This window comes from Balaenoptera musculus, chromosome 2 (assembly GCF_009873245.2).
Source record: "Balaenoptera musculus isolate JJ_BM4_2016_0621 chromosome 2, mBalMus1.pri.v3, whole genome shotgun sequence".
Classification (NCBI taxonomy): Eukaryota; Metazoa; Chordata; class Mammalia; order Artiodactyla; family Balaenopteridae; genus Balaenoptera; species Balaenoptera musculus.
In genome coordinates this window covers 171,026,849-171,050,201 of record NC_045786.1, presented here as the reverse complement: position 1 = coordinate 171,050,201, position 23,353 = coordinate 171,026,849, and the positions used below count along the sequence as shown (strand labels likewise).

The following is a 23,353-nucleotide window of genomic DNA, read 5'->3' as shown; positions in this document are numbered from 1 at the left end:
GCACAGGACGGGGTCAAGGACGGGCCTCGGTCGCACAGGCCTGGCGGGCCGCGTCCGCCCATCTCCAGCAGTACAGCCTTGGCCACGTTACTGAATCCCCAGATGAGTACCTCCTAATACACCCGGGAGGGCTGTGCTCAGTAAGTGAACGACACAGGACACTGCCAGGCTGATCACGAGCTGCAGCGTCGGCGAGCTCTCCCCCTGTGAAACCACACCCTCTCAGGTCACTGGCAAAGCAGCAATGAGCTGGCTGCCCTCCCTTATCTGGTCAGGCCTGTTCCCCCGCCCCCGTGTCTCTCTGGGAGTCCTGGCTGCGGCCACAGGTGTGTCCTCCAGGCTGGCCCTTGCTGCTGGGGGGTTACCTTCTCTGGATGTCCATCTCATCAGGAGACGGGCCATTCTGCACCTGACGCTGGCTGGAGGAGCCTGTGGGGCAGAGAAGCACAAGAGCGCAGCGGTTAACAGAGAAGAAAGGACCCCCGGGACTCTCCCTGCCTCTGCCCTCCGGTCCCACCGGAGATGGTCTCAACTGTTGGTTCTCAGCCCTGCAACCCCGTCCCACCTCATCCTCTCAGTCATCCCTCCTTCTCCCTTTCTTGCGGCTCTTGCCTTGGCGCCAGTAAAGGGGGTGCCATTTCACACGGCTCAGAACCACCCCTCCTCGCCTGACCCCTCTGGCCTCCCTCTCAAACCGCACTTGCTGTTGCCACTTCCTCACTTGCCACTGTGCCCTCAACCCTCAACATCTGGCTCCGGCCTCTCCATGTCCCACAAAGCTGTTGTAACTAAAATTTGGAATCACCGAACCCAGTAGATCCATTTTATTCCGCCTTTTGAGCAGGCGAATGACCCTTACAGCAGGTACGTGTCAGAGCCGGGGTTTCAGCACCGGGTCTGGGCCGCAGCCCGTGCCCCTCACCGCGATGTGATGCCCTCCTGCCTGCATCGAGGAGTCTGGAGGCGGGGGGTGGGCAGAAGAGGACAGAGCAGCCGTGGAGGCTTCCAGGCCACGTTCTGGCCCTTGACCCTGAAGGCAGGGCCCCAGAGCAGGCGAGGTCTGACGAGTGTACCTCCTGTTCAGACCGGGGCTGGTGCTGTGTTACAGTCACAGGAGAATCAGGCTTTTGCTCCAATCTGAGAAGGAGCCGATTGTTCCTTCTCTTTGCCAGCTCAGGTGTCACTGGGGAACTGCAGAGTCACAGCAATGGGGGAGGGACTCTGGGCAAGCTGGCCTCGTGCCTCGTTGCCTAGGTGGGGAAGGGGCCTTGTCTCCTCTCTAGGATGAGGTGCCAGCAATGCTCGGCGTACGACAAAATCCACGATGGGCAGAAGGCCTCTCCCACAGGTGCTTCAAACAGCTGAGAGATTAGCAGGGTGTCCCCTGGGTCAGGGGCACAGCGGCACAGAGAGTAACAGAATCTCAAAGCTGAAACAGGTCATCTGATTCTGGGGCAAGCTCCTGCCCAGCACAGGTGCCCTCCATGCCGGCTCTCCTAGCATGATCCCCGCAATGCAAGCCTTACCTCCCAAGGGAGCAGGTTCCTTCCTACACTGAGGTCCCAAATCTACCCACTCAGGAAGGCCCGATTTCCACCCCCAGGTGTGACAACACGGGTTGAATCCTTTTCTACTTTTCTATGCTTGACAGTCCTTTCCAAGACGGAAGTTTGCTTCCATATTCGGCAGTGCCCAGTCCTAGGCCCCAGTATGGACTTCAGTCAAGTTTTCAGTGAGTCTTGCTTTGCTGCTTCTGGACCCCTGTGTGGATGCTTCAGTTGGGGAAAGAGGAGGATCCAGATGGTGGGCAGTGGGCCAGCTGCTTGATGGGAGGAGGGCCCCCCAGCACCTGAGGATAAATTTCTCCCCTGGGTGGCCCTGCCTGACCCTGCCTTGCCCAATGCCAACTGCTGAACTCAGGGCCCGGCAGGAGAGAAGATGCCTGCGTACTCTTTACAGAGGTGACTACATAAATATCTGGTGGCCTGGCACACAGTAGGTGTGAAATAAATACTGGTTTTCTTTTCCTGTCTCTAAACATGCTTTTTCTGCTTAACATAAAGTAACTCTGCTCTTTCTAAAAATTGGTTTTTCTATAAATATGTCCAGTATAGACATTAGAAAAATTTTCAAGTTTAATAAAGAAAAAACATTCCTAATTAAAAAAAAAAAATCCATGGTGGAGAGGATCTCTTTTCTCTCCTACTCCGTGAGGCCCAGGCCTCAGGGCTCCTCCCCTCCTTGTTCTCAGGAAACCAGAGCAAGAATATGAGAACACTGCTTTACAGCAGTGTCAAGGCACTTTTCTTAATTTAATTTACAGTTACTTTAATTCTCACAACCCTACTGGACAGCTCCCAGGAAGGCTTGTAACAGGTGAGGGAACAGCCCAGAAAGGGTAAGTGACACACCTGTAAGCAGGAGAACCAGGCTCAGACTACCAGTAAAACGCCACTTTCTTTCTTAAATTCAATCGCACTGTGGTGTCGGCTGAGACCGGCCCGTAGAATGAAGAGTGCAGGTGGCAGACTGGCCAGAAGAGTCCCGGGTGAGGGGCTGCAGCCCTCAGACGGAGCCAAGGCTCTGCCGGGTGTCCACGCGGTGGACAGCGCCACCCACTCAGCCCAGCATTTGGGGCTCAGGCCTGACAGCTGGACTCCTGCCTTGTTCCAAGACCCGGCCTTGGCTGCTGGGCCCGTGCCCGCGTGCGGATCTGCCCCTCTTCCGGGGCCAAGCCCCTGCCCCGGAGCCCCGCTTGGCCCCTGGTCTGAAGACGGGAGCCCACCCTCGCTCTGGCCGGGCCCCGCCAGCTGTCAGGACCCCTGCTGGCTGCCAGCTGCCACAGCATGATCTGCGGAGGTCCTGCGCTTGTGCCCCTTGTTCCGCCCGCCGGCCTGGACTGCCTCCTGACACCCTCAGCTGGCCGGCCTGGTCCTCCTCAGGGTGGGAGGACCGGGCGGAGCCCTCGCTGCTCCCAGGGGGCTCCAGTCCCTGCGCATGAGGCATCTCAAAATGAGACGGCTGGAACTTTAGACACTACGGAGCAGGAAGAGACAACACTGGTTGTGTAAGGCCTCCCATTCTTCTTAACCTCAGAAAACGTGGGTATGTTTTGGGCTACGAGGGTCCTTAGCATTAGGTAGCACAGGCCCTCTGTCTCAGAGGGGAGGGGTCTGTCCAGGGTCGCGCGGGGCATGCCTCCTTCCTCCTGGCCCATTCCACCCACTGGCCACGGTGCCCCCCTGGCAGAGGCGGGAGGAGAACGGGGAGGAGGCTCTGCCCTCTGGAACGGTCTAGGGCCTTTGGGAAACCTGGGCAGAGCCCATCCGTGGAGCTTCTTGTGTTGAGATCTCAGGGCGGGAGCGTCGGGCGGCTGCTCATCACTCCCGTCTGTCCCGCGTCCCAAGGTACTTCCCATGATTCTCCGAGCGGTGCAATCAGAAGCCAAACACGCGGAGTGTCCCGTGCCCGAGCCACCGCAGGCCGGCCCACCCCCCAATCTCCTTAGCTACCAAGTCCTCTGCTGCTGCGTCTGAGACCCCAGCAGAATCCACCTGCCTCTCCCTGCTCACGTGGCTGCCTCAGCATCTCTCCTGGACCCGTGCCTTAGTCAACCAAAGGGACCTCTGCCTCTACCCACGCCTCTTTCTCCCCATCCAGCTTCCACACTGACACTGCAGACCACGTGATCTCTGGAAACCACAAGCCTGACCCTTACGGGGTCAAGTCCAAGCTCAATGGAGCTAAGAGTCCAGCCCATCCCCCCAGCCGCTTCTCCTGGACTCACCGCCCAGCAGGCCTTCTGCACCTGCTCACTAAGCCTGGATCACCTGCCGTGCTCCCCACCTCCCCGTCTCTGTGTGGCCCCTGTCCACCCGGGACACCTTCCTCACCTACCAAGTCTTCAAGGCCCAACTGCACGGCTGCCTCTTCCAGGAAGCCTGCCCTACCTCCTCCCGCCTCCACTGCTCGGCCTCTCCCACACCACTTTCTGATATTACAGTGACTGGAGGGCAGAGACCACGCCTGTCACTCATCACTCCCTGCTCAAGGCCGGCTCACGTCAGGTACTCGGCGTATTTTATCAAATGGAGTTGGGAAGGTCTGAGGGAACGTGTGATCACCAAGCCCAGGGAAGAAAGCACAGGTGAAGGAATGGGACTGAACTCGCTCAGATGAAAATAAGACCTACCTAGAGGTGAGCCACAGAAACACAGGGCTCCCCAAGTCCGTGCCTGTTCAGAGAGGAGGCCGGCTGAGGCACAGTTCCCAGGCTAACTACTCCCCGCCGGCTCCAGGGGCCCACTGCCGCCTGGAGAAGGGGTGCTGGTGGCTTTGAGAGGTGGGGGGGCTTGCCCAAGGCCATGGGGCTCGGTGTCACAAGCTTGCCAAGTCTGGGAGCTCCAACTAAGATAGATCCCGCCCTTCTCTCACTCACTGCAAACAAGTTTTGCAAAGTCACAATAAAGAGCCTAATTTGCACTACAGACACATGACAAAGAGGAAAATTTAACGTGGAACATGGACCCAGCATCGGGAGAAGCAGGGTGCCTGTGAGCTTCTGGTGTCTTGTGGGTCCAGCCCACAGCACTGGAGCTCACACCCTGGTGGCAGGCCAGGGCAGAGGGCGGCCCGTGCCTGATGGAGCCCCTGTCTGACCACAGCGAGGAGCCTGGCGATGGGACAGGCAGGCTCGTCTGCTCTGAGTCGATCCGACACGACGCTTCTTGGGGAAGGAGTGACTTCTTGTCCCCTGAGGCCCACGTTCCAGCTTCAGGTCGGAGGCCCACCAAACACCCACTCCTACAAACACGCTGCTGACTCAGAGGAGGCCCTTTCACCCTTGGGGGTCACGAGGAGGGGGAATGGGAAGGAGAGACAAAACCAGAGGGGAGGGTGAGGCTGGCCAGACCCAGGCCACGAGCCCGCCCGGGAGGGGGTGAGGAGGCTGCCAGAGAGGGGGGCTGGCAGCCGAGGGCCCTAGGGCGAGCCACTGAGTGACCGGAGGCCAGACTGAAGGGGAGAGAGGGGCCGGGAGGACTGAGGTCAGACCTGGGGCCTCACCAGCGAGCAGGGCGTGAACGACCCCGCGCCCTCCACAGGGCACAGGGCTGTTCCCAGGTGGGGTGAGAGCGCCCGGTCCGGGTCCTGCACCCCGAAGACTTCCGCGGTCTCCACCTGCGACGCAGATTCCAGCGTGAGACGCGATCGTCCTCGGGAACGCTGCCCTCATTCAGCAGCAAGGGGCCGGGGAGAGCAGATGAGGAAAATCTGGCTGCACAGGGTCAGGCTTCGGGAGAAGGGACCCTAAGTGGCGGACCCCCGGCCCCGCCCCAGCCTTGCTGAGAGGGGGCACCTCCTCACGGGGACTCGGCGAGCCCGGGCTCCTCGTCCCCTAGGACGTGTTATGTGCGCCTGTACGTGCCAGGACCCGGGCGCACAGCCGTCCGACTTAACCTCCAGGCACGTAACTGTCCTGCTCTGCACGTGCCCAGCACTTAACGTAGTTCTTGGCATCTGGTCAACACTCGACAAAGATCTGCTGAATAAATGAATGATCGGGCCCCAGGCAAACTGTCTGATGATCTCCAACAACTGCCGAGGCTGTGCAGGTGGCACATTCTAGAGCCTTCCCCTCACGCTGGAAACAGGCCGCGGCCGAGCTGGGGACGCGCCTCACAAGCGGGAGACACGCGAGCAGGGAGACACCGTGGTCGCCGGCGGTGGTGGCACTTGGCAGACTCGAGGGGACGGGATGTGGGAAGAGAGGACTCAAGTCTATCCGGCAGCCACCACGCTGCGTGCTGGGTCCTGCGCCAGAGACTCCCAAGTGTCCCTCACTTAATCCTCACACTCGTCCCGGGAGCCTTGGCACCATCCGCATTTTACCCTAAGAAAGCCCGAGAGCCGAGGACGGCAAGTGACTGCCCTCCACCGCCCGCCGTGACTTCAGCTGCCTTAGACACATGTCCCTGAACTGCTCCGCCTCCCGGGGAAGGAAGGGTGGGGGAGACCGGATGGGAGGAGAGGGGCAGAGGGTCCTCAAGAGGGTCCAACAGGGGCGGGGGTGTGAAGGGGAGGAAGGGCGGCGGGAGCCCTGGCGCCCTTTCCCGGCCCAAGTCCAGCCCCCGCAGACTCTCAGCACCCACTGGCCTCTGCAGAGGGAGACCGTGGGTCGGTCGGCCTGCCTGCCGCCATCCTGCCTGAGCCCACGCAGGTGCCCTGCCCACGTAGTGCTTGGGTGAAGTGAGCGCAAATGAACGCTCCTGACCCAGGAGAAAGATCTGTGTCACAGGCTCTCAGCTGTGCAGGGCCTGAAGGGCCGCAGTGAGGAGAGACCCCAGAGCCTGCCCGGGGTCTACTTCCCAGTGGGCTGAAGCCCGTCCTGCTGGCACTGCTCGGACTGGGGCCGGTCAGGCCCAGACAGGGGCCCGGACAGTGGAGAGCGGCGCTCGTGCGCCCCCTCCCGTCCTCCCGGTGCCCCTCATTCCTCTTTTCCAGCCCCTCCCCGTTCCTGGCTACCCTCCCTGGACTGTTTCAGTTTGTCCAAACCCCCTTCGGAGTGAACCTGGAGCCAGGGAGACCCAGGTTCTTGCTGGAGTTCGGCCACGACGTAGTTAAGCCCCTCCCCGCTCCTGGCCTCAGTTTCCTATAGAGTGAGAAGGATGGAACCAAGGATCTCCTAGTTCCGAATCTCTGCAACTTAAAGGGACAAAGAAGGAAATATACCAAAATGTTCACAGTGGCTACCTCTGGATTGTGGATTTTTCCCCTCTTTCTGAACTTCCAAATTCTGCACAAGCAGGATGCATCACCTTATAATAAAGAAACAAAAGACTAAGAGTCCCCACGGAGGGGATAAGCGCTCCACTGCGACTCCACTCTGAGTCTGGCTGTGCAGGGCAGGCAGAGGCCGTACCGCTCCTGCCCCAGGGACTGCACTTCAAGTTACACAGCTGAGGTAGGCAGATAAGCACTGCGGACACCTTCTCATGAGAAAGGCCGTCCTCCTGCTGCCCATTATCATTTATGAGGCCTTGGGACACCAGCCCCGAGCTCCTCTGGGACAGAAGGGACAGGCCAGGTTTCCAGGCAGTCTCTACAGGAAAGGCATCCCCTGGGCCTCCTGAAAAGATGGAACCTGAGATCCCAGCAGCACCGGAAACCAAGGATCCAGCACCTGCTCAGTGATGCCTGATGGAATTTCTAGCCAGCAAGTGACAGCCACCTGGCCCAGGCTGGGCAGAGCCCCAAGCCCTTTCGAGCCCCCTTCCCCTCTGCCATCTCTCTGGCCGACTCCTTCTCCTTTCTCCAGACGTGCCTCCATTTTGGACCGGCTCAGAGTCACACTTTGAGATGGGGTGCAGCCTTCCCTTCTCGTGTCTAGGTTCCTGCTGCCAAGCAAGCAAACACACGCGTGGGAACGGAGCCTGTGATCCGGGCCTAAGCTCCGGTCTGGCCACGGTCTTCAGCGCCACCCTGCCAAGGCCACCCAGGAATCGGCAGAGCTGGGACCAGCGCCCAGGACAAGTGTCTCCCAGCCCAGGGCTCTGTCCACACCAGCATGCTGATGCTCGGCTCTGGTCAGACAGACAGCTGCCTCACCACCTCTGTGCTTAGGAAGCCCAGGCGGGGTGCTTAACCCACCTCCTGGGCTTGGCTCAGCAGCAGGCAAATCCCGACTGCCGCTGCCCTGCCAGTTTGATTGCTGCTTAAAGTTACCCCGTGTAAATTTTCTAGTGCCTTTTCTGCCAGGCCTTATGAGCGAATTTAGGCTCACAGTGGCTGATACGTGAGGCAGCTTGTTTTGTTTTACTCAGATCACCAGGGCCAGCTGATTTATCATCCACTGCAATCCTGTAATACACCCTCATCCCCGGGCCCGCCAGTTACGGCTCAACCCCAGGGTGACCAGTGGTTAAAGCTGTGTCTAAGACGCCAGTGTCGAAATGACCTGTAGACCCAGGTCAGCATGTGCAGATGCAGAGGCTGCAATTCAGAGAGGGGCGAACTGCCCAAGGCCACACAGTAAGAAGCACCTACCAGCCTTGCAATTAAGCACCAGCATGGTACGCCAGAGAGGAAAGGCCCTTTCACTCTGACAATGACAGCAGGAGGCCTGTGTGCCGCCCTGGGTGCTAGCAAGCAGGGTCTCCTCTCCTGGCGTAGAGCGATCCTGAGGCCAGGGGAAAGCGAGGGACTTGCCCAAGAACACATCCAAACGGGGGTAAACGGGGCTGGAGCCCAGGTCTCCTGGCTCCCAGGCCAGGGCGCTGCCAACCAGCCAGCTTAGTCCCACTCAGGCTGCCGTCCTCAGGCCAATTACCATCCTAGTCAAATATTTTTTCTCCCTTTCTTAATAAGCTCCTTTCAGAACACATTACACACCTTGAAAAGAACCTCAAATAGAATAAAGTGCAATAAAATCGGTCACACATTTATTGTCTGTGTGACAAAGCACCTTCGCGTCATTTTCGTGATTAATCTGCCCAATTATCCAGGGCAGAGCCTGTCAGACCTCTGTCACAGACGGGGAGACTGAGGCTTGGAAAGGGTGAGCGATTTCCCAAGGCCACAGGCACCCCAAGCGGACGGGGCTGCTGGGACCGGAGCCCACACTGGCCGCGGCCCGGCCCGCGTGCTGCTGCGTCTGCCCACCCTTCCTGCAAGGCCTCGGTCAGGACAGCGTCTCGCCCCTCCGACCACCAGTGACAGGGAGGTCGTCGCAAGACCCAGAGCTCCGGCCCCGCCTCCCCCAGCACCTGGGAGCGAGAGGGGAGGCCCGGGAGGAGCGGGGAGGAGGGGGAGGGGCCCCCGTCACCTACAGCTCACTCTGCAAAGCACGGTGCAGTCGCAGTGGCAGAAGCAGAAGCAGTGGAAGGTCCACTCCCTGCTGACCATTACGGGCAGGCCCCGGGGCGCAGTCCGGAGGCGCGCTGCTCGCATCCTGCCCACTTACCTCTCCTTCCTCAGCCGCCTGGCTTGGGCACTGGGAAACCGATACGCCGGGCAGCCGTCAAATGGGCTTTGCCGCTTCAATGTTTAATGAGGCTTCCCAGCTAACCTATCAGAACCCGCTTGCCTACCCGATTCCAGAAAGCTCTGGGGGCCCTGGACGAGGGTCCAGACCCCTCGTGGGGCCAGCCCACGGGCCCTGGTGACGCCAGGTGTCTTCCAGAAGGAGACTCCCACCGTGGCTCGCTCTCCTCTTGTCCCCTGTGGGCCGTGGGAGGGGACGAGGCGGGTGCGGAGCCAGAGGGAACAGGTGACCAACCGAAGGAAGAGTCCCAGGCATTGTTGACCGTGGCCGCCCGCTCTTCCCGAGCTCCATCCGGCCGTTCCTTGGATTTCCTCTCCTCTCCTCGCTGCTTCTCTCAGCCAATCCCTGCCTCTCCTGCCTGCTTTCCAGCCCAACCGGCTTCAAGGCCCGCGGGAAGTCAATCCTTCACCCCCTTCCACCACCCTGGACCCCGCTCTGCCATCATACCTGTGGGTGCAGGGGCTGCTCCTTCCGCCGTGAAGGCGCCTCTGCACTTCCCCAGCTGGCAAAGCCCCAGGGCCCACAAAGCCCGGCCAAGTGGGTCTCCGACCCCCGTGGAGCCTTGCCTGACTCCTAGGTTGCCTCCTGCTCTCTCTCTGTCTCTGACTCTTCCCCTTGAGCCCTGCTCTCACAGGAAACCTCAGAAAGCACAGCCCTTCTGTGCTGGTCCCCACGTGGGAAACATCATTCCCACGGGTCCCTCGGGAAATGCTTCCCAGCCCCCAGCCACCTCCTCCAGCCTCCTCTTTCTCTACCAGGGACCTACTTGGGTCAGGCACCCCCTCCCTTACCACCTTCCCTTGTGATACTGACTGCTTCCTCTTTACTTCCCTGAGCTAAAATGCAAATACGTACGGATTTGTAAGGTACAACAAAGGACTTCAAAGGAAGCTGGGATCCCCCAGACTTGCTGCCTAGGAGGGGCATCTCAAGGTTGGCACCTCCTACCCCCCACCCCTTCCTCCCTGATGCGGGGCTCACATGGCCTTGCCTGTCCGTATCTTTCCCCAGATGATTAACACATCGGTTCTGCTGGGCTTGGGGGACTTGGGTAGCGAGTCGCTTTCCCTCTTTGGGACTTCACTTCCCGCCTGCGGGGCTGAGCCAGCGGAGGCGTCAGGTGCTGAGAACAGCACTCCCCGTTCACAGAGCGCGCGGACCTGAAGCCACTTGGAGCTAAATTTGAGTCCTGGCGCTGTCACTCTTTGACCTTGGGCATACTGCTGAAGCTCTTTCACTCTGTTTTCTGGTCTGAAACACAACGAGAGCATCGCTTATCTCGGGGTGTGGATCTTCCACGCGTTAGTGTCAGCCTAGAGTCTGACACAGCACAACTCAGCCCTGCCAGGGCCTCTTCTTCTTAGGGAATTCTGAGTGACTAAGATTTCAAATCTGTATCTATTACATTCTCATAACACATCCCGGGAGTGGCATTATCATTACCTCAGCAGGCCAGGGACGCCCAGAGAGATTAAAAGCTTGTCTACATCAAGTAAGTGACAGAGTCAGAAGCAGAATGAGCTCCTGCAGCTTCTGAGCCCATGTTCTGTCCCCATCAGCTTCCTGTCTCTCCAGAGGTCAGCTCTGCAATGCGCCATGTTGAGAAAACTCCCCAAAGGGGAGGTCTTCAGGAGCAGTTTCTCTCCTTGGTAACCAGTGGTCAGAAATCCAACTCCGGGCCCACCCCACCAGCCATGGACCACTTCTACTTAGAAAAGCACTACATGTTAGGTGCAAGCAGCTGGAGAAACTGAAGGTGAAGTTGTAACCGAACCTAGGATGCGGGTCAGCAGAGCCGAGTGTTAATTCTCTTTGGGCTTTAGTGTCTCCATTACCTCCGACTGCTGAAGGCGCAGTGGATGGGATCCGCGGAATTCACACCCTGCAGGTGGGAGGGCTCGGACCCCAACTAGGCTGCCTGCTCCACCTCCAGCTGCTAGATGCTCCAGAAGCGCGTGATGACATTTCAACAGCAGTGTTTGCAAAGGGAATCAGGAGCTACCGAAACAGTCAGGCAAACAGCTGGATTTGAGCCCTGTTGCTGCCAGTGCCGGACTTTCCGAGCTAGTTTCTCTGTGTATAAAACGAGGGTCTTGGCTGATAATGGCTTGTGAAGTCCTTTTTTACACTGTGAGCCTATGAACTAGCTAATTAAATGTATTTGTTTCTTCAGCAAGGATTTAGTCTAAGTTTTCTAGATGAGCTCATGTAAGAACGTCCTGCCAATTATGTGTGGCTTGGCTAATCCCCAGCTGTGCCTGAGTCACTGAGGTCACAACAGTAGGGCTGCTCCTGCACTCTGCTGCTGAGGCCAGGCCACTCTTCGCCCTCCACGCCTCAACTGGAGAGGCCCCTGTGCCTTGGGCAGACCCTTCCACAGCTTGGGGTGCTCTGCGGTATGTGCAGAAACGAGGGGGCACAGACCACCCTTCTGGAGCATCAGTTTTACTGAATGGGAAATAATTCCAACTAGGGAAGGAGGCACAGATACGCATGGAGAAGAACATAAAATCTGCATGAGTTTTTACAATACGGCCCAGGACTTGCAAGGACTTTGGAGACTGGGGGTCTCTTGCAGCTCCACCGCACACCAGCCCCAGGACAGGCGGGATCCTGACCGGCACCCAGGGCCCTGCGACTCACTCTCTGAGCCTCGGCCTGGTGTGCTCTCCTAACCTCTCTGTTCTTTAGTAGGTCGCCAGCGTCCTCCTGAAATGTTTCTTGCTTTCCCGCCTTTCTCTGGCGCTGCCTCTGCCTGTGATGCGGCACGTTCCCACCTCTGCCCCACAAGCCCATGGCCCCAGGCTTGCTCAGGGACTTGGTGAAGCCCCGCCCGCCAGGCCCCAGGCTGCCTTTTACCAGAGCTGTGTAGGTGCCTGTGTGCACCCCTGCTGGATTGCGAGCACCTTGGGAAGAGAAATACCCTACATCTATGCCTCCACATCACCGCGTCTACTTCTCAAAACCACCTGACAGGCTGTTATCACAACCCCGTGCGACAGATCAGAAATGGAGTTTCAGAGGCATGAGTTACCCCCAGTCGGTGGTAAAGATGGGTGAAGCCGGACTCTTTCAGTCCCACCCGTCTGCCACCGCAAACAGCATGCCGTGTCCCTCCGAAGCTGGGAGACAGGCGGGGTGCTATCCACGGACAGCGGCGACTGGGGCTGGCCGGCTGGGGCAAACCATCGCTGAGTCCATTTGGAAGCCACGGGCTGCGGCCAAGAGCTGCCCAGGAGCCACAGAGGCAGAGCTCGAGGCTCTCAGGTCTCAGGAAGTCCCAGGCAGCTGGGAATCGGCAAGGACCCTCTAAGCCCTGGCAAGAGCCACGGCGCCAGGGCAGGATATCAGGATGTAATTTTTCACCTCTGAAGATCTGTCTGGCAGGGAGAGGCGGCCATGAAGGCCTGGGGCTCGAGGGGAAGGTCTAGGCCCTTCAAGACCTGGCCCTGACTGTTCCGTAAGCCTCACCGATTCCCCCACACCCGTCCAGGGTGGGAAGTGTCCCTGTGAAAGGCTCAAACACGCCTCTGTGCCTTTGCACATGCAGCTTCCTCACCTGACTGCCCTCTCTCTTCTCTAACTGGCAAACTTCTATCCATCCTTGAAGCCCCAGATCCAGCATGCCCACTGCAGAGGCTTTCCTGGAGCCCTGTCCCTGCATCTCAGGCTCCCGAGGCCCTGGACTTATACTTCCCTCTGTCCCCGCACTGGCCACACTGTACTGTCAAGTCCCTCTTCTCTGCCTGACTGAGCTCTGCAGACGCGGGAACCGTGTCTTGGGCCTCTCTGCATGCTGGTGCACGGCCCAGAACAGAACAGGCCCGGGATAGGCCTGGTCCTTCATCCATCACACAAACGTCGCTGTGCGCGGCACTGGGGATACAGCCGTGGACACAAACCGCTCCCCTGGGCCCTTGGTTCTCGAGAGGAAAGACAGGCAACACGGGAGCACGTAACAGGAGGAACACAGCAGGAAGAGCTGAAGGGGCAGGTGTGTGGGTCCCACCTCCCTGACGAGGTGTCATGTGAGCCACGGGTTACTCGGAGGGAAGAGCATTCCAGGCAGAAGGGACACCGGGGTGAAGGGGCACGTGTGGCACAATCAGGGGGCGACCAGGAGGCCGCTGTGATCGGAAGTAAGTGGGTGAGGTAGAGAGTGGGGCGGAAGTGAACGAGCAAGGCAGCCAGGGCCAGGGAGGTTCACACAGGCCTCGGTCAGGGTTTGGATTTGATTCTGGGTAAGACTGTAAGTCTCTGGAGAGTCCTGAGCAAGGGTTGACCTGGCTTGACCTAGATGTGGAAAGATCAATCTGCTTGTGTGTGGAGAACAGACTAAGCGCAGAAGCAGGCAAATCAAGTAGGTGTCCACTGTGAAAGCCCAGTCGTTTGTTGAATGAATAAATGATGAATGCAGGCAGGCAGCTGACAAGCAGGTGGGGGGCAGGGCCTCAAATGCTCACACCCTGTCCACTCTAGAAGCTGCAAGTTGCATCCAAGTTCAGCACCTGGGTTTCTGCGTCCCTGGGATGGTCACTTACTAAAATATTTGAGCTGGCTCTTATCCAATATGAGCTAAAGTTGGCAGAAGGCTGACCTGGAAATTATCATTCTTTAGGAAAGATATTAAGTATGCTAACTGAGAGAAAAGAAATGGATGCTAATTAATTTTTGACTTATTTCAGAAGAAGTAGGCATTTCGCTATAAAGATGGGCCAGGTTAAATGCCCATAATAATCAACCCATGATCAAGCTGGGTTATGATTTAGAAAGTGTGGAGGCCACCAGCTGACTGGGGTCTCTTTGACAGGCCATCTGGCTCACTGGGCAAAGGCCTGGACTTTGAATCGGAGACTTGGGCTCTGTCACTCACTAGTGTAGCCTTTGGCGAATCACTGCTGTGAGTCTTCGTTTCTTCAGCCTTAAAGTGGGGACAGGAATTCCTAACCTGTCCCTGACAGTCTCAGGAGGATGCCAGGAGACCCACTGAGACCAGGTGGGACAGGTACAACAAAAGACATGTTCCTTTCCTTGAGAAGCATGTGGGCCAGCCCCCGGGCATGTCACTGTTTCTTCCCACACCACTGAGGACGCTGGCCGTTTCTGAGGGCTGAGATCTCAGACAGTGTCCTGGGATGGGGTGCTCCAGGGCCAAGCGTGACAATTTGCATTCTTAGGGTGCTTTACAGCTTGCAAGTCACATTCCCACTTATGTTATCATCTGAGTCTCACAGCAACTTTGTAGGCGGTTATTATAACCACCTTTAAAGATGAGGAAACTGAGGCTCGGGGTGAGGAAACGGCTTGCTCAAGGTTTCACAGGCTCTTGTGTGACAGGGCCTGGAGCACGGGTGTGGCACTCTGTCCTCTGCCCCCAGAGTCTGTGTCATCTGTCAGCCGCTGTGCTGACCACAGGCTGCTCACCACGACCCAACCCGAGATGTGCTTGGTGGGCACCGGAGAGGCGGGCATCCATAATGGACCATTCACGAGCTCAAGCCCCGACTGAGCATGTGGTGCCCAGGCCAGATCTAAGGAAAACGAAACGCCCCAAAGAAATCCTCCCATTAGCGTTAGGGAGATGACCCTGGGGCTGGTGGAAGGAGGTCCTCCTTCTCCGGGATGGGAGCTACACACAAACCAGCAGTGCTTTAAAGGAAGACAATGACGCCAGCAGGCTGCTGCTGGGATGCTCAGAAATTAGGGGCCCCAAGAAGGCTACAAAGTACTGCCAAGGTGCAGGGGGACCCCAAGGGTCAGGCACAGCCTCTCCTTGGACCCTTGACTTGAACTCACCATCCCAGCCCAAGCAGCCCAGCCTCCCTGTGTCTCCCAAGGCATCACCACAGGAGTTGATATGTTAGTTAACTTTTCAAATATTAAAAAAAAAAAAAAAAAAAGTAACTTCGAATTGTTATAGTAATTTACAGGTGATAAAATACTTGCACACACATCATCTCATGTTATCCTCACAACAACCCTGTGAGGTAGGTGTGGTAAACCCATTGTACAGATGGAGAAACTGAGTCTCAGAAATGTGAAGTGACTTGCCCAAGGGCACACCCTTGGCACGAGCAGTGCCCGAACCCAGACCTGCCTGACTCCACGTCTGATACACCTGTACCCCAGGGCCACAAAAAGCTGGAGGTCGGTGAGAACACGGCTGCTGGCTGGGGAAGGCGTATTCCTCGGTTCAGGGTGCTGCTAGGCGGGCCAAGGTGACGGGTGCGATTTCTGTGTGAGACAATTCTATGTGCCATGTCCCTCAGTCACAGATAGCACCCCTCGCCTCGCGCCCAGTTCCAGAAGTGGTGCTGGTCCAGGAACGTCGTCTTGGTCTGCAGAGGATGGCGTGACAGCAGGAAGCATCAGGCCACGTGAGGGACAGACAGACAGATGTGTGACCACACCAGTGAGCTCACCTACTGTCCAAACACCGGGGACGTGCTGGCCCTTCTTCGGGGCTCCTGCCCTCAACGGGCTCACAGTCTAGATGAGCAAATAGTGAGCTCAAACCAAGTGGATGACCACGTGTTGAGAGGCAGGAGGAGGCCCCTGGAGGGGAGGGGAGGGGAGGGGAGAGGAGAGGAGGGGAGGGGAGGGGAGGGGAGGGGAGGGGAGCCTTGCGGCTCGCAGCCCAAGCACGAAGCGCAAGGACACCACACCACACATGAGGCTGGAGTCTGGGGTCGGGCCCGGCGCACGCCCGCGTCAGGACAGGCCATCCAGTGCGATCGCAATATGGGGCTGGAGGTCTCAAGACCGGCAAGTCCCCGGGTCTTGGTTTGCCCCCCTCACCCGTATGGATGCAGCCGGAGCCTGTCAGTTAGACAGTGTGCTGGTTTTTGAGGGTCCAGAGACAAACAGGACACTTTCTGACTTCCCAGCCTGACCGAAGTCACATGCTGAGGACAATACGACATGCTAGGTGGCATTAACCCCCGTGAAGGAGGCATAAATGAAGCACCGTGGGAGTGCGGGGAAGGAGCAGGACATCCTGCCACGGTGGCCGGAAACGGCTTCGTCTGCAGAGCCAGGGTCCCACAGAAGGAGTGGGGCTTGGAAGTGTAGGGACAGCAGGGCACGCTGGGGGGGTGGTCTGGGGAAGGCGCCCTGGTGAGTCACCGTGGGTGCGGGTGGTAGGACGCCCCTGGTGTCTGGTGCGCAGGAAGCGGCCACCAGGGGGCAGGCAGGAGAGGGCATGGAGCCTCAGGGAGCGGGTGTCCTCAGTGACCCTCTGTCGGGGGTAGAAAGTGCCCACGGCCTCCGCAGGAGGGAGGTGAAGACAGCTTTTTTCCTTAGGAGAAAAAAGCAGGTAATTTTAAGAAGAAAAGAGGTTTATGAAAAGCAGAATCCAGCCCCGGCTCTCCCAAGCCGGGAGGTGGGGCAGTGAGTGGCAACGGCTCTGGGCCCCACTCTTCAGGAGAGGCCCCTGGCCTGGGCGCCCTCCCATGGGAGCTGACGCTGCAGCAGTTAAGGACATTGGAAAGGCTGGGGGAACATCTATCACCAGCACCAGCTTGAAATGTACCAACGAATGATGTTATCACAAGCAAACCAGGTAACAAAAGGCCACACCGCTATGTTCTGAGAGACGTGCTTTAACTCACCCCACGTGGATTTGCACCAAGCTACCAGGTGTTCCTTCTCCTTTTTTGCAGAGTCCCAAAAGATAAAATAAAGTGGAACTATTCTGGTTGTTATCAGGGTGACGGCAGGACATGCCTGGTGAACCCCTGGAACTCCACAACATAGACAGTGTGAAATTCACTGCATTCAACCCCCAAACTGTAAGCAAAGTTGCCTTTGACCAGGCAAGCTCCTGTTCCCCTCCCTGCCCAGCGCCAACAGCAGCTTTAACATTCTGAGGCATTCCTGCATCTAATCCTGAGCCCCAGGCCTTTAAGGGAAAGCCATACTCCCACGCGGAGTGGGTGCTCTGAGGTGTTACCTCCTGCTCGTGACAAGCCAGCCAGTCTTCAGAACTCCTGCCACCAGCACCATGCTTTGCTGTACACCCATGATCGCATCTGAGGTAGGCCTGACCACCCCATTTTACAGATGAAGAAGCTGAGGCTGGGAGGAGTCCTGCCCAAGGTCTGACAGCCTACAGCAGCAGGGCTGCTCCTGGCCTCTCCCCTGTGAATGCAACTTCACGGTCCCGCCCCAGAAGCCCAGGCACTGGGACACAGGTCCTGCCGGCACCCCTCCGGGGGCTCCAGAAGCCCAGGCACTGGGACACAGGTCCTCCCGGCACCCCTCCAGGGGCTCCAGAAGCCCAGGCACTGGGACACAGGTCCTCCCGGCACCCCTCCGGGGGCTCCAGAAGCCCAGGCACTGGGACACAGGTCCTCCCGGCACCCCTCCGGGGGCTCCAGAAGCCCTAAGGTTCTGGGGAAGCGGGTTCCCACCTCCAGCGCTGGCTGTCACGGTCTCCTGCTTGAAGCATTCTTGGGCCCCAGACCCTGGCGGTCTGTGCGAAAGGCCCAACATGCCGTGGGGGGCCCTCTGGGCCGTCTCTTCCACTCTTCCCGGCACACTCAGGCTCGGTCACATGCACATGAAGTTGGCCCGTCTCTTCCACTCTTCCCGGCACACTCAGGCTCGGTCACATGCACATGACGTTGGCCCCCTCCCCTCAGCGCTGCTGGTGACCTACTGGGAGCGTCTATGACTCTGGGATGAGTTGAGGGTTGCCGCTACTTCTGATCTGAAGAGTTTCTTGGGGTCTTAGCGGGAATGGAGGAGGGGACCCTCAGTTTTGGTTTGGGGTCTTCCCACTCTGTTGTGAGTTGACAGTAAGAAGGTGAAGCCGTGGGAGAGTGAGCTGCAGGACAGCACTGCTCTGCCCACTGGGAGGGTCGGACGGGATGTCACTGGAGAGAACACGGACAAAGCCAAGCTCTCAAGCCCTCCCGAGCCCCGCCTTCCAGGCTCCTCAGCTCTCTTCCTAGCCCCACCCTGGGTCTGGGTCCCAGGGAAAATCCTTCTTTAGGAAGGAGTGGGCGTGACAGTGGGACATCGGGAGGAGCCTTGGGCACAGGTGCCAGCTCCGCCCCGATGTGCTGTGCAACCCGCCCAAGTCCCTCCCCTCACTGGGTCCCAGCTGCAAAATGGAAGCCCAGCTTCCTGATGTCTAAGCCCTTCTCTGGTCCCACATCAGTGCCGGCCAGGCCTCCACCATCTGTCCTCCACACCAGTGGAGGCTTGGAGGGGGAAGATTATTCTCAAAAGCCCACTCCCACCAGATGGCTGGAGGCCATCAGCCTGGGGCCTCGCATCCGGTGCCACCAGGGCCCTACCCTTCAGGAACAAGGAAAGACAACTAGACAGTGACTGCTGGAAGCTCTGAGAGAACCCAGTTTTATGAAAGAGCGCTTATCTGCTGACAAGGAGCAGCAGTGCCTGTGAGGGGGAGGAGAGCAGAAGCCTGGAGGAGACAAGCTTTATTTACTGGACACCTACAGGCACAGGTGTCACACAGGAACTGTGCTGGGTGATCCTCCAGCCATCAATGGTATTATTACATCCATTTTACAGATGAAGTGACTTGTCAGGGTCACACTGCTTGTGAGCAGCAGAAATTCGAACCCAAGGGTGATATTGTGATTTATAATAAGAAATGTATATTTGGTCTTCGTACACTGTTCCCGACACATAGCTCCTAAAACCCTTGTAATTTCCTAAATAGGAGCCAAAGGGGCATCTTTCGTGATAACATTTAGTCTTCTTCTCACTTCCTGAAACAGCTTCAGGGCATGGAGGTGAAATGGGTGTATTCTGTTACTCCTAACAGGCCCTTTCAACCACCCATGAGTTGATGTTAATGCAGCGACTTTTGATTAGAGGGCTGGAACTTTCAGTCCCCACGCCCTCGACCTCTACTGAGGGCAGACTGGCTAGAGATTGGGTTCAATCACCTATGGCCTATGTAATGAAACCCCCATAAAAAACCCAAAAGGATGGGGTTCGGAGATCCTGGGTTGGTGAACATGTGGAGACTGGGGAGGGTGCTGCCCAGAGAGGGCACAGAAGCTCTGGGCCCGTCCCACACGCCTTTCCCCGTGCATCTCGTCCATCTGGCTGTTCCAGAGTTCCATCCTTTTCTAATATACTGGTCGGTAATCTAGTAAGTCACACATTTCTCTGAGTTCTGTGAGCCACTCTAGCAAATTCATTGAACCTGAGGAGGTCACAGGCCCCTCTGACTCATGGCCTGTTGGTCAGAAGCACAGGTGACTGGCTCCTGAAGGGGGTGGGGGCGGTCTTTTGGGGCTGAGCCCGTAGCCTGTGGGACGCTGCCTGCAGGCAGGCAGTGTCTGGACCGCCTGGTGCGCCGTCGGAGGGACGCGGTGCCGGAGCAGAGGCGTGCTCGGAGGAGAGGCGGGAGGAACGCGCGGCTCTCCTTCACACCGCGGTACCCTGGCTCCAAAATGTACATTCCCCGCCCCCCTCCCCCTCCCGGGGGCCCCGCTGCCTCTCCTGCTTGTCTCTGGAGGAGAAGAGGAACAGTGTCCGGAACCCAGCCTCCCTTATCCAGCCGGCACCGTTAGGTGACGATCCAAGGAGATAACAGACGTGATGAAGACTGAACTCGTCTTTTTTTTACAGAACCTCTAGCCCTTCCTTTCAGACTCAATGGCCCCTTTTTATTGCAAACATTTTATAATGCTCCCTGTATTATACTGAAGTGAAATTCAAAGATTATATAACCTACCTACATAAATTAGAAAAAAATAATAAAGGAGAGAAGAGAGAGAAGTAACCAATAATAAGACAGCACTGCACCACGTAAAAGCTCAGACAACTACAGTAGGAGACATCGTCAGTCAGATCCTGGCACCACCCCCAGACACACAGTGACCACTACTGACATAAGCGGTTTCAATAATGTGGTGCTGTGTGTGTATCTCATGAGCGATAATGCTGGAGATAAGATTTTCCAAAAGAGAAAACAATTCTTGGTAAAGTTACAAACAAACTAAAGCACAATTTCCTTTTGAAGCACATGGTGGTTGCATTCCTAGAAAATTCAGCACATACTAAAACTGGTATTAAAAAAAAAGGAGGGGCTTTCCTGGTGGCGCAGTGGTTAAGAACCCACCTACCAATGCAGGGGACACGGGTTCGAGCCCTGGTCTGGGAAGATCCCACATGCCGCGGAGCAACTAAAGCCCGTGCGCCACAACTACTGAGCCTGCGCGCCACAACTACTGAGCCCACGTGCCACGACTACAGAAGTCCGCACACCTAGAGCCCGTGCTCCGCAACAAGAGAAGCCACTGCAATGAGAAGCCCGCACACCGCAACGAAGAGTAGCCCCCGCTCGCCGCAACTAGAGAAAGCCCGCGCGCAGCAACGAAGACCCGACACAGCCAAACATAAATAAATAACCTAATTAAAATTAAAAAAGGAGTGCTTTTTCTTACAACACAGTAAAGTTCTGGCTCAGATAATTAAGTTCCTCGCCTCCACGTGTTTGGTGGGACATGCAGGATGATACGTGATCGTGCGGGGCTGCCCAGTACACTGTGATGCGTCCAGCGCTCCTGGCCCTCTGTCCACCGGCCACCAAATGCATCCTCTCCGCTCCCACACTGTCCCTGTTAGAACCACCTGACTAGTCCAGCCTAAGCACCGACGCCCGCACAGCAGAGGAGACACGCCTGAAGCCACAGGCGAGGCGGCAGCCGAGTTGGCCAACAACCAGATGCCTGACCTCCAGGCCAGGCTCTTCCCACCAAGGGCGGAGTTTCCCGGGGAACCCATACGCTGTGCTGGGGGAGCCTCTTCCTTAGTCGGACGGGGCTTGGCTGGTCGCCATCACAGCCTTTCATGCGCCGTGCTGCGCTGAATGCCTCAGAATCCGCCCATCTTACAGATGGAGAAACCGAGGCGCAGAAACGGGAGGTGATTTGCCCAGGCTGCATGTAGGCGAGCAGCACCCAGGCCTGCTAACCTCCCGGCCACCATGGCCTCTTCCTCCCCGGAGCCGACAGGGCAGCACACACAAAGGGCTCTGGGGGCCTCTGGCCTGGAGGGACCTTGGAGGACAACCAGCACTGCATGTTTCAGACAAGGAAACTGAGGCCCACGGAGGTCACTGCGCCGATCAAGGGCACACGTGAGGAGCGGAGCTGGGACCAGAGCCAGGCCTCCTGAGGCCTAGCCCAGAAGAACAGAACTTGGCTCCTGAGATTCAGAAGGTCACAAAGGCCGCTGCTTCTCACACGCATCTCCTGAGCTCCCTGTGTGCCTCTCCGGCTCTGGTCCTGGAGAATGGCTGGTAACTAAGGCTACACCGGTCCTACCACCAGTAGAACCAGTAAGGTGGCGGGGAAGCAGGCCCCACAGAGGTGTTGTGAGTAAAACACGTAAGTATCCCGGCAGAGGGGATGTGCAAGGCCGAGGGTGCTGGCTGTAGCTGCCCGAGATGGGAGGCCGTGGGGCGCAGCAGCAGGTGCACGGGCCGGGTGCTGGCACGACCCGCCGAGGTCTGCGCTCTCCGGAGCCGCCACAGAGCCCTTGGGGAGGCCAGCTCCCCTCCGTCCTTCCCCTTCAACCAGAGAAGTAGCTCCAAACAGCAAAACAAAAAAACAAAAAAACCCCCAGTTTTTTTGGAAAAAAAAAACTTGGCTAAGTATCTCTAAGATCCTTCCCATCTTTAAATTTATTTCTAAATATAGGTCAATGAGGGAATTATTTACCTACACATTTGCTTTTCCAACAAAACAGCCGTTTTTCTTTTTCACGTTACCGAGTGAATCATTCAGGGAAACGCTTTCTCAAACAGGCACCCAGACACCTGAGAGCTCGAAACAGCTAGGTCTTCTAACTCCTAGACCTCCTCCCTGCTTTAAGAAGCCAGATGAAGGAACAGCCAAGGAATCTCTTTGACCTACTGACATGATTCTAGATTCTAAACAGAAAGAAGTTCCTCCAGCAGAAGTAAAGTTCCAGGGAATGAAAGAGAATGAAAGTGAATGTTTTCTTCTACATCTATGCAGACGAGCATGAATAACAACGACTCCTAAGATACAGATGACGTAACACTACTTCACAGCAGCCAGGTGAGGGAGGTGTATTTATTATCTGTCATGAGCCTGAAACACGCTACATGAGAGCAGACTGCCGCCACTCATTTGCCAAAGGAAATAGAAGTTCTCTTGGTCATCAGAGGACGCACCTGCTTTGGGAGTGGGAAATTATGCAGACGTGACTAAAGGCGCAGGAGGTTTGCAGCCCTCCGTGTTGTACTGCACTTAATTAAAGCTACTGCTGAAAATAATGGGAATAATGAAATCTCAAATTAGCATATGAAAAATGGTCATCACACTAGTAAACAAAAAAGCAAATTAAAATGATACGTTTTCCCTTCTCTTGTGTTTGCTAAGATTACAGGAGTACTAAGGCCTGGTCCTGGTGCAGGCTCAGCAGTGGGTGACCATCAACTGGGCTGGACACAGTACAAACTAGTACCCTCATTCCGGAAGGTGTATTCAGCAAGATACGTCAAAGCTTTAGAAATGTATTGTTTGACTCAGAAATATCCCAAGATATAACTGGACAAGTGTGTAAAGATGAACATAAGACACAAAGCATACACACAAATTAACATATAAACATACAAGAGAGCCAGCCCTCTGTTCCACAAATGTAGTAGTGAAAAATGGGGACAACTTACTTACAAGCCGAAGGCTGGTTAAATTGTAGTAACATCTCTATATGGTACTCAGTGCAACACTCTGGCCACTTAAATGGTGAGGAGATCCGACTTCCTTGGCACAGAAGGACATGCGCACCATAGTGCCAAGTGAGAAGAGCGTACAAGACAGTACATACAGACTATTTCTGGGGAATAGCTCTTCAGTCATATGTGAACACAGAAAACTCTGGAAGGCTACATAAGTGTTAAGAGCAGTCATCTCTGGGTTTTAGGATCAGAGGTAACTTTTTGTTTGCTTGTCTGTATTTTCTATTTTGCAGTTATAAACAAGGACTGTGGATGATGAGGGACGCTGCCTCCCGGACGTGCTAGGTCCTTCGGGAAGTAAAGAAGGACATTCTTCCGTCTGGTTTCTTCACAGGGTTTTTCCTGCTTCTAGCATCGGCCACAGTGACCACATCTGTAAGCAGTGAGCTAGCATTCACTCTGTCCAGACAATATACATAAAACCTAAACCATTAGGGCTAGAAGGACCTGTAGAGAGCTGGATCAAGTCTGTATCCCTCCTTTCAGAGATGGGGAAACTGGGGCCCCCAGAGAAATGACCTGTTTAAGGTCAGAAGCAGGCTCACATGGAAGCAAATAGA

General features: G+C 56.6%; 1 protein-coding gene across 11 annotated transcripts in view; it reads right to left on the bottom strand.

The window, feature by feature from the left end:
- EVL (Enah/Vasp-like) overlaps positions 1–23,353 on the bottom strand; it is a 163,999-nt gene that overhangs the window by 22,634 nt on the left and 118,012 nt on the right. For all 11 annotated transcript variants that reach the window (XM_036842855.1, XM_036842853.1, XM_036842856.1 and 8 more), the window contains exon 4: positions 366–429. In XM_036842855.1, the coding sequence (XP_036698750.1) occupies positions 366–429 (64 nt within the window). The remainder of the gene's footprint in view (positions 1–365; positions 430–23,353) is intronic.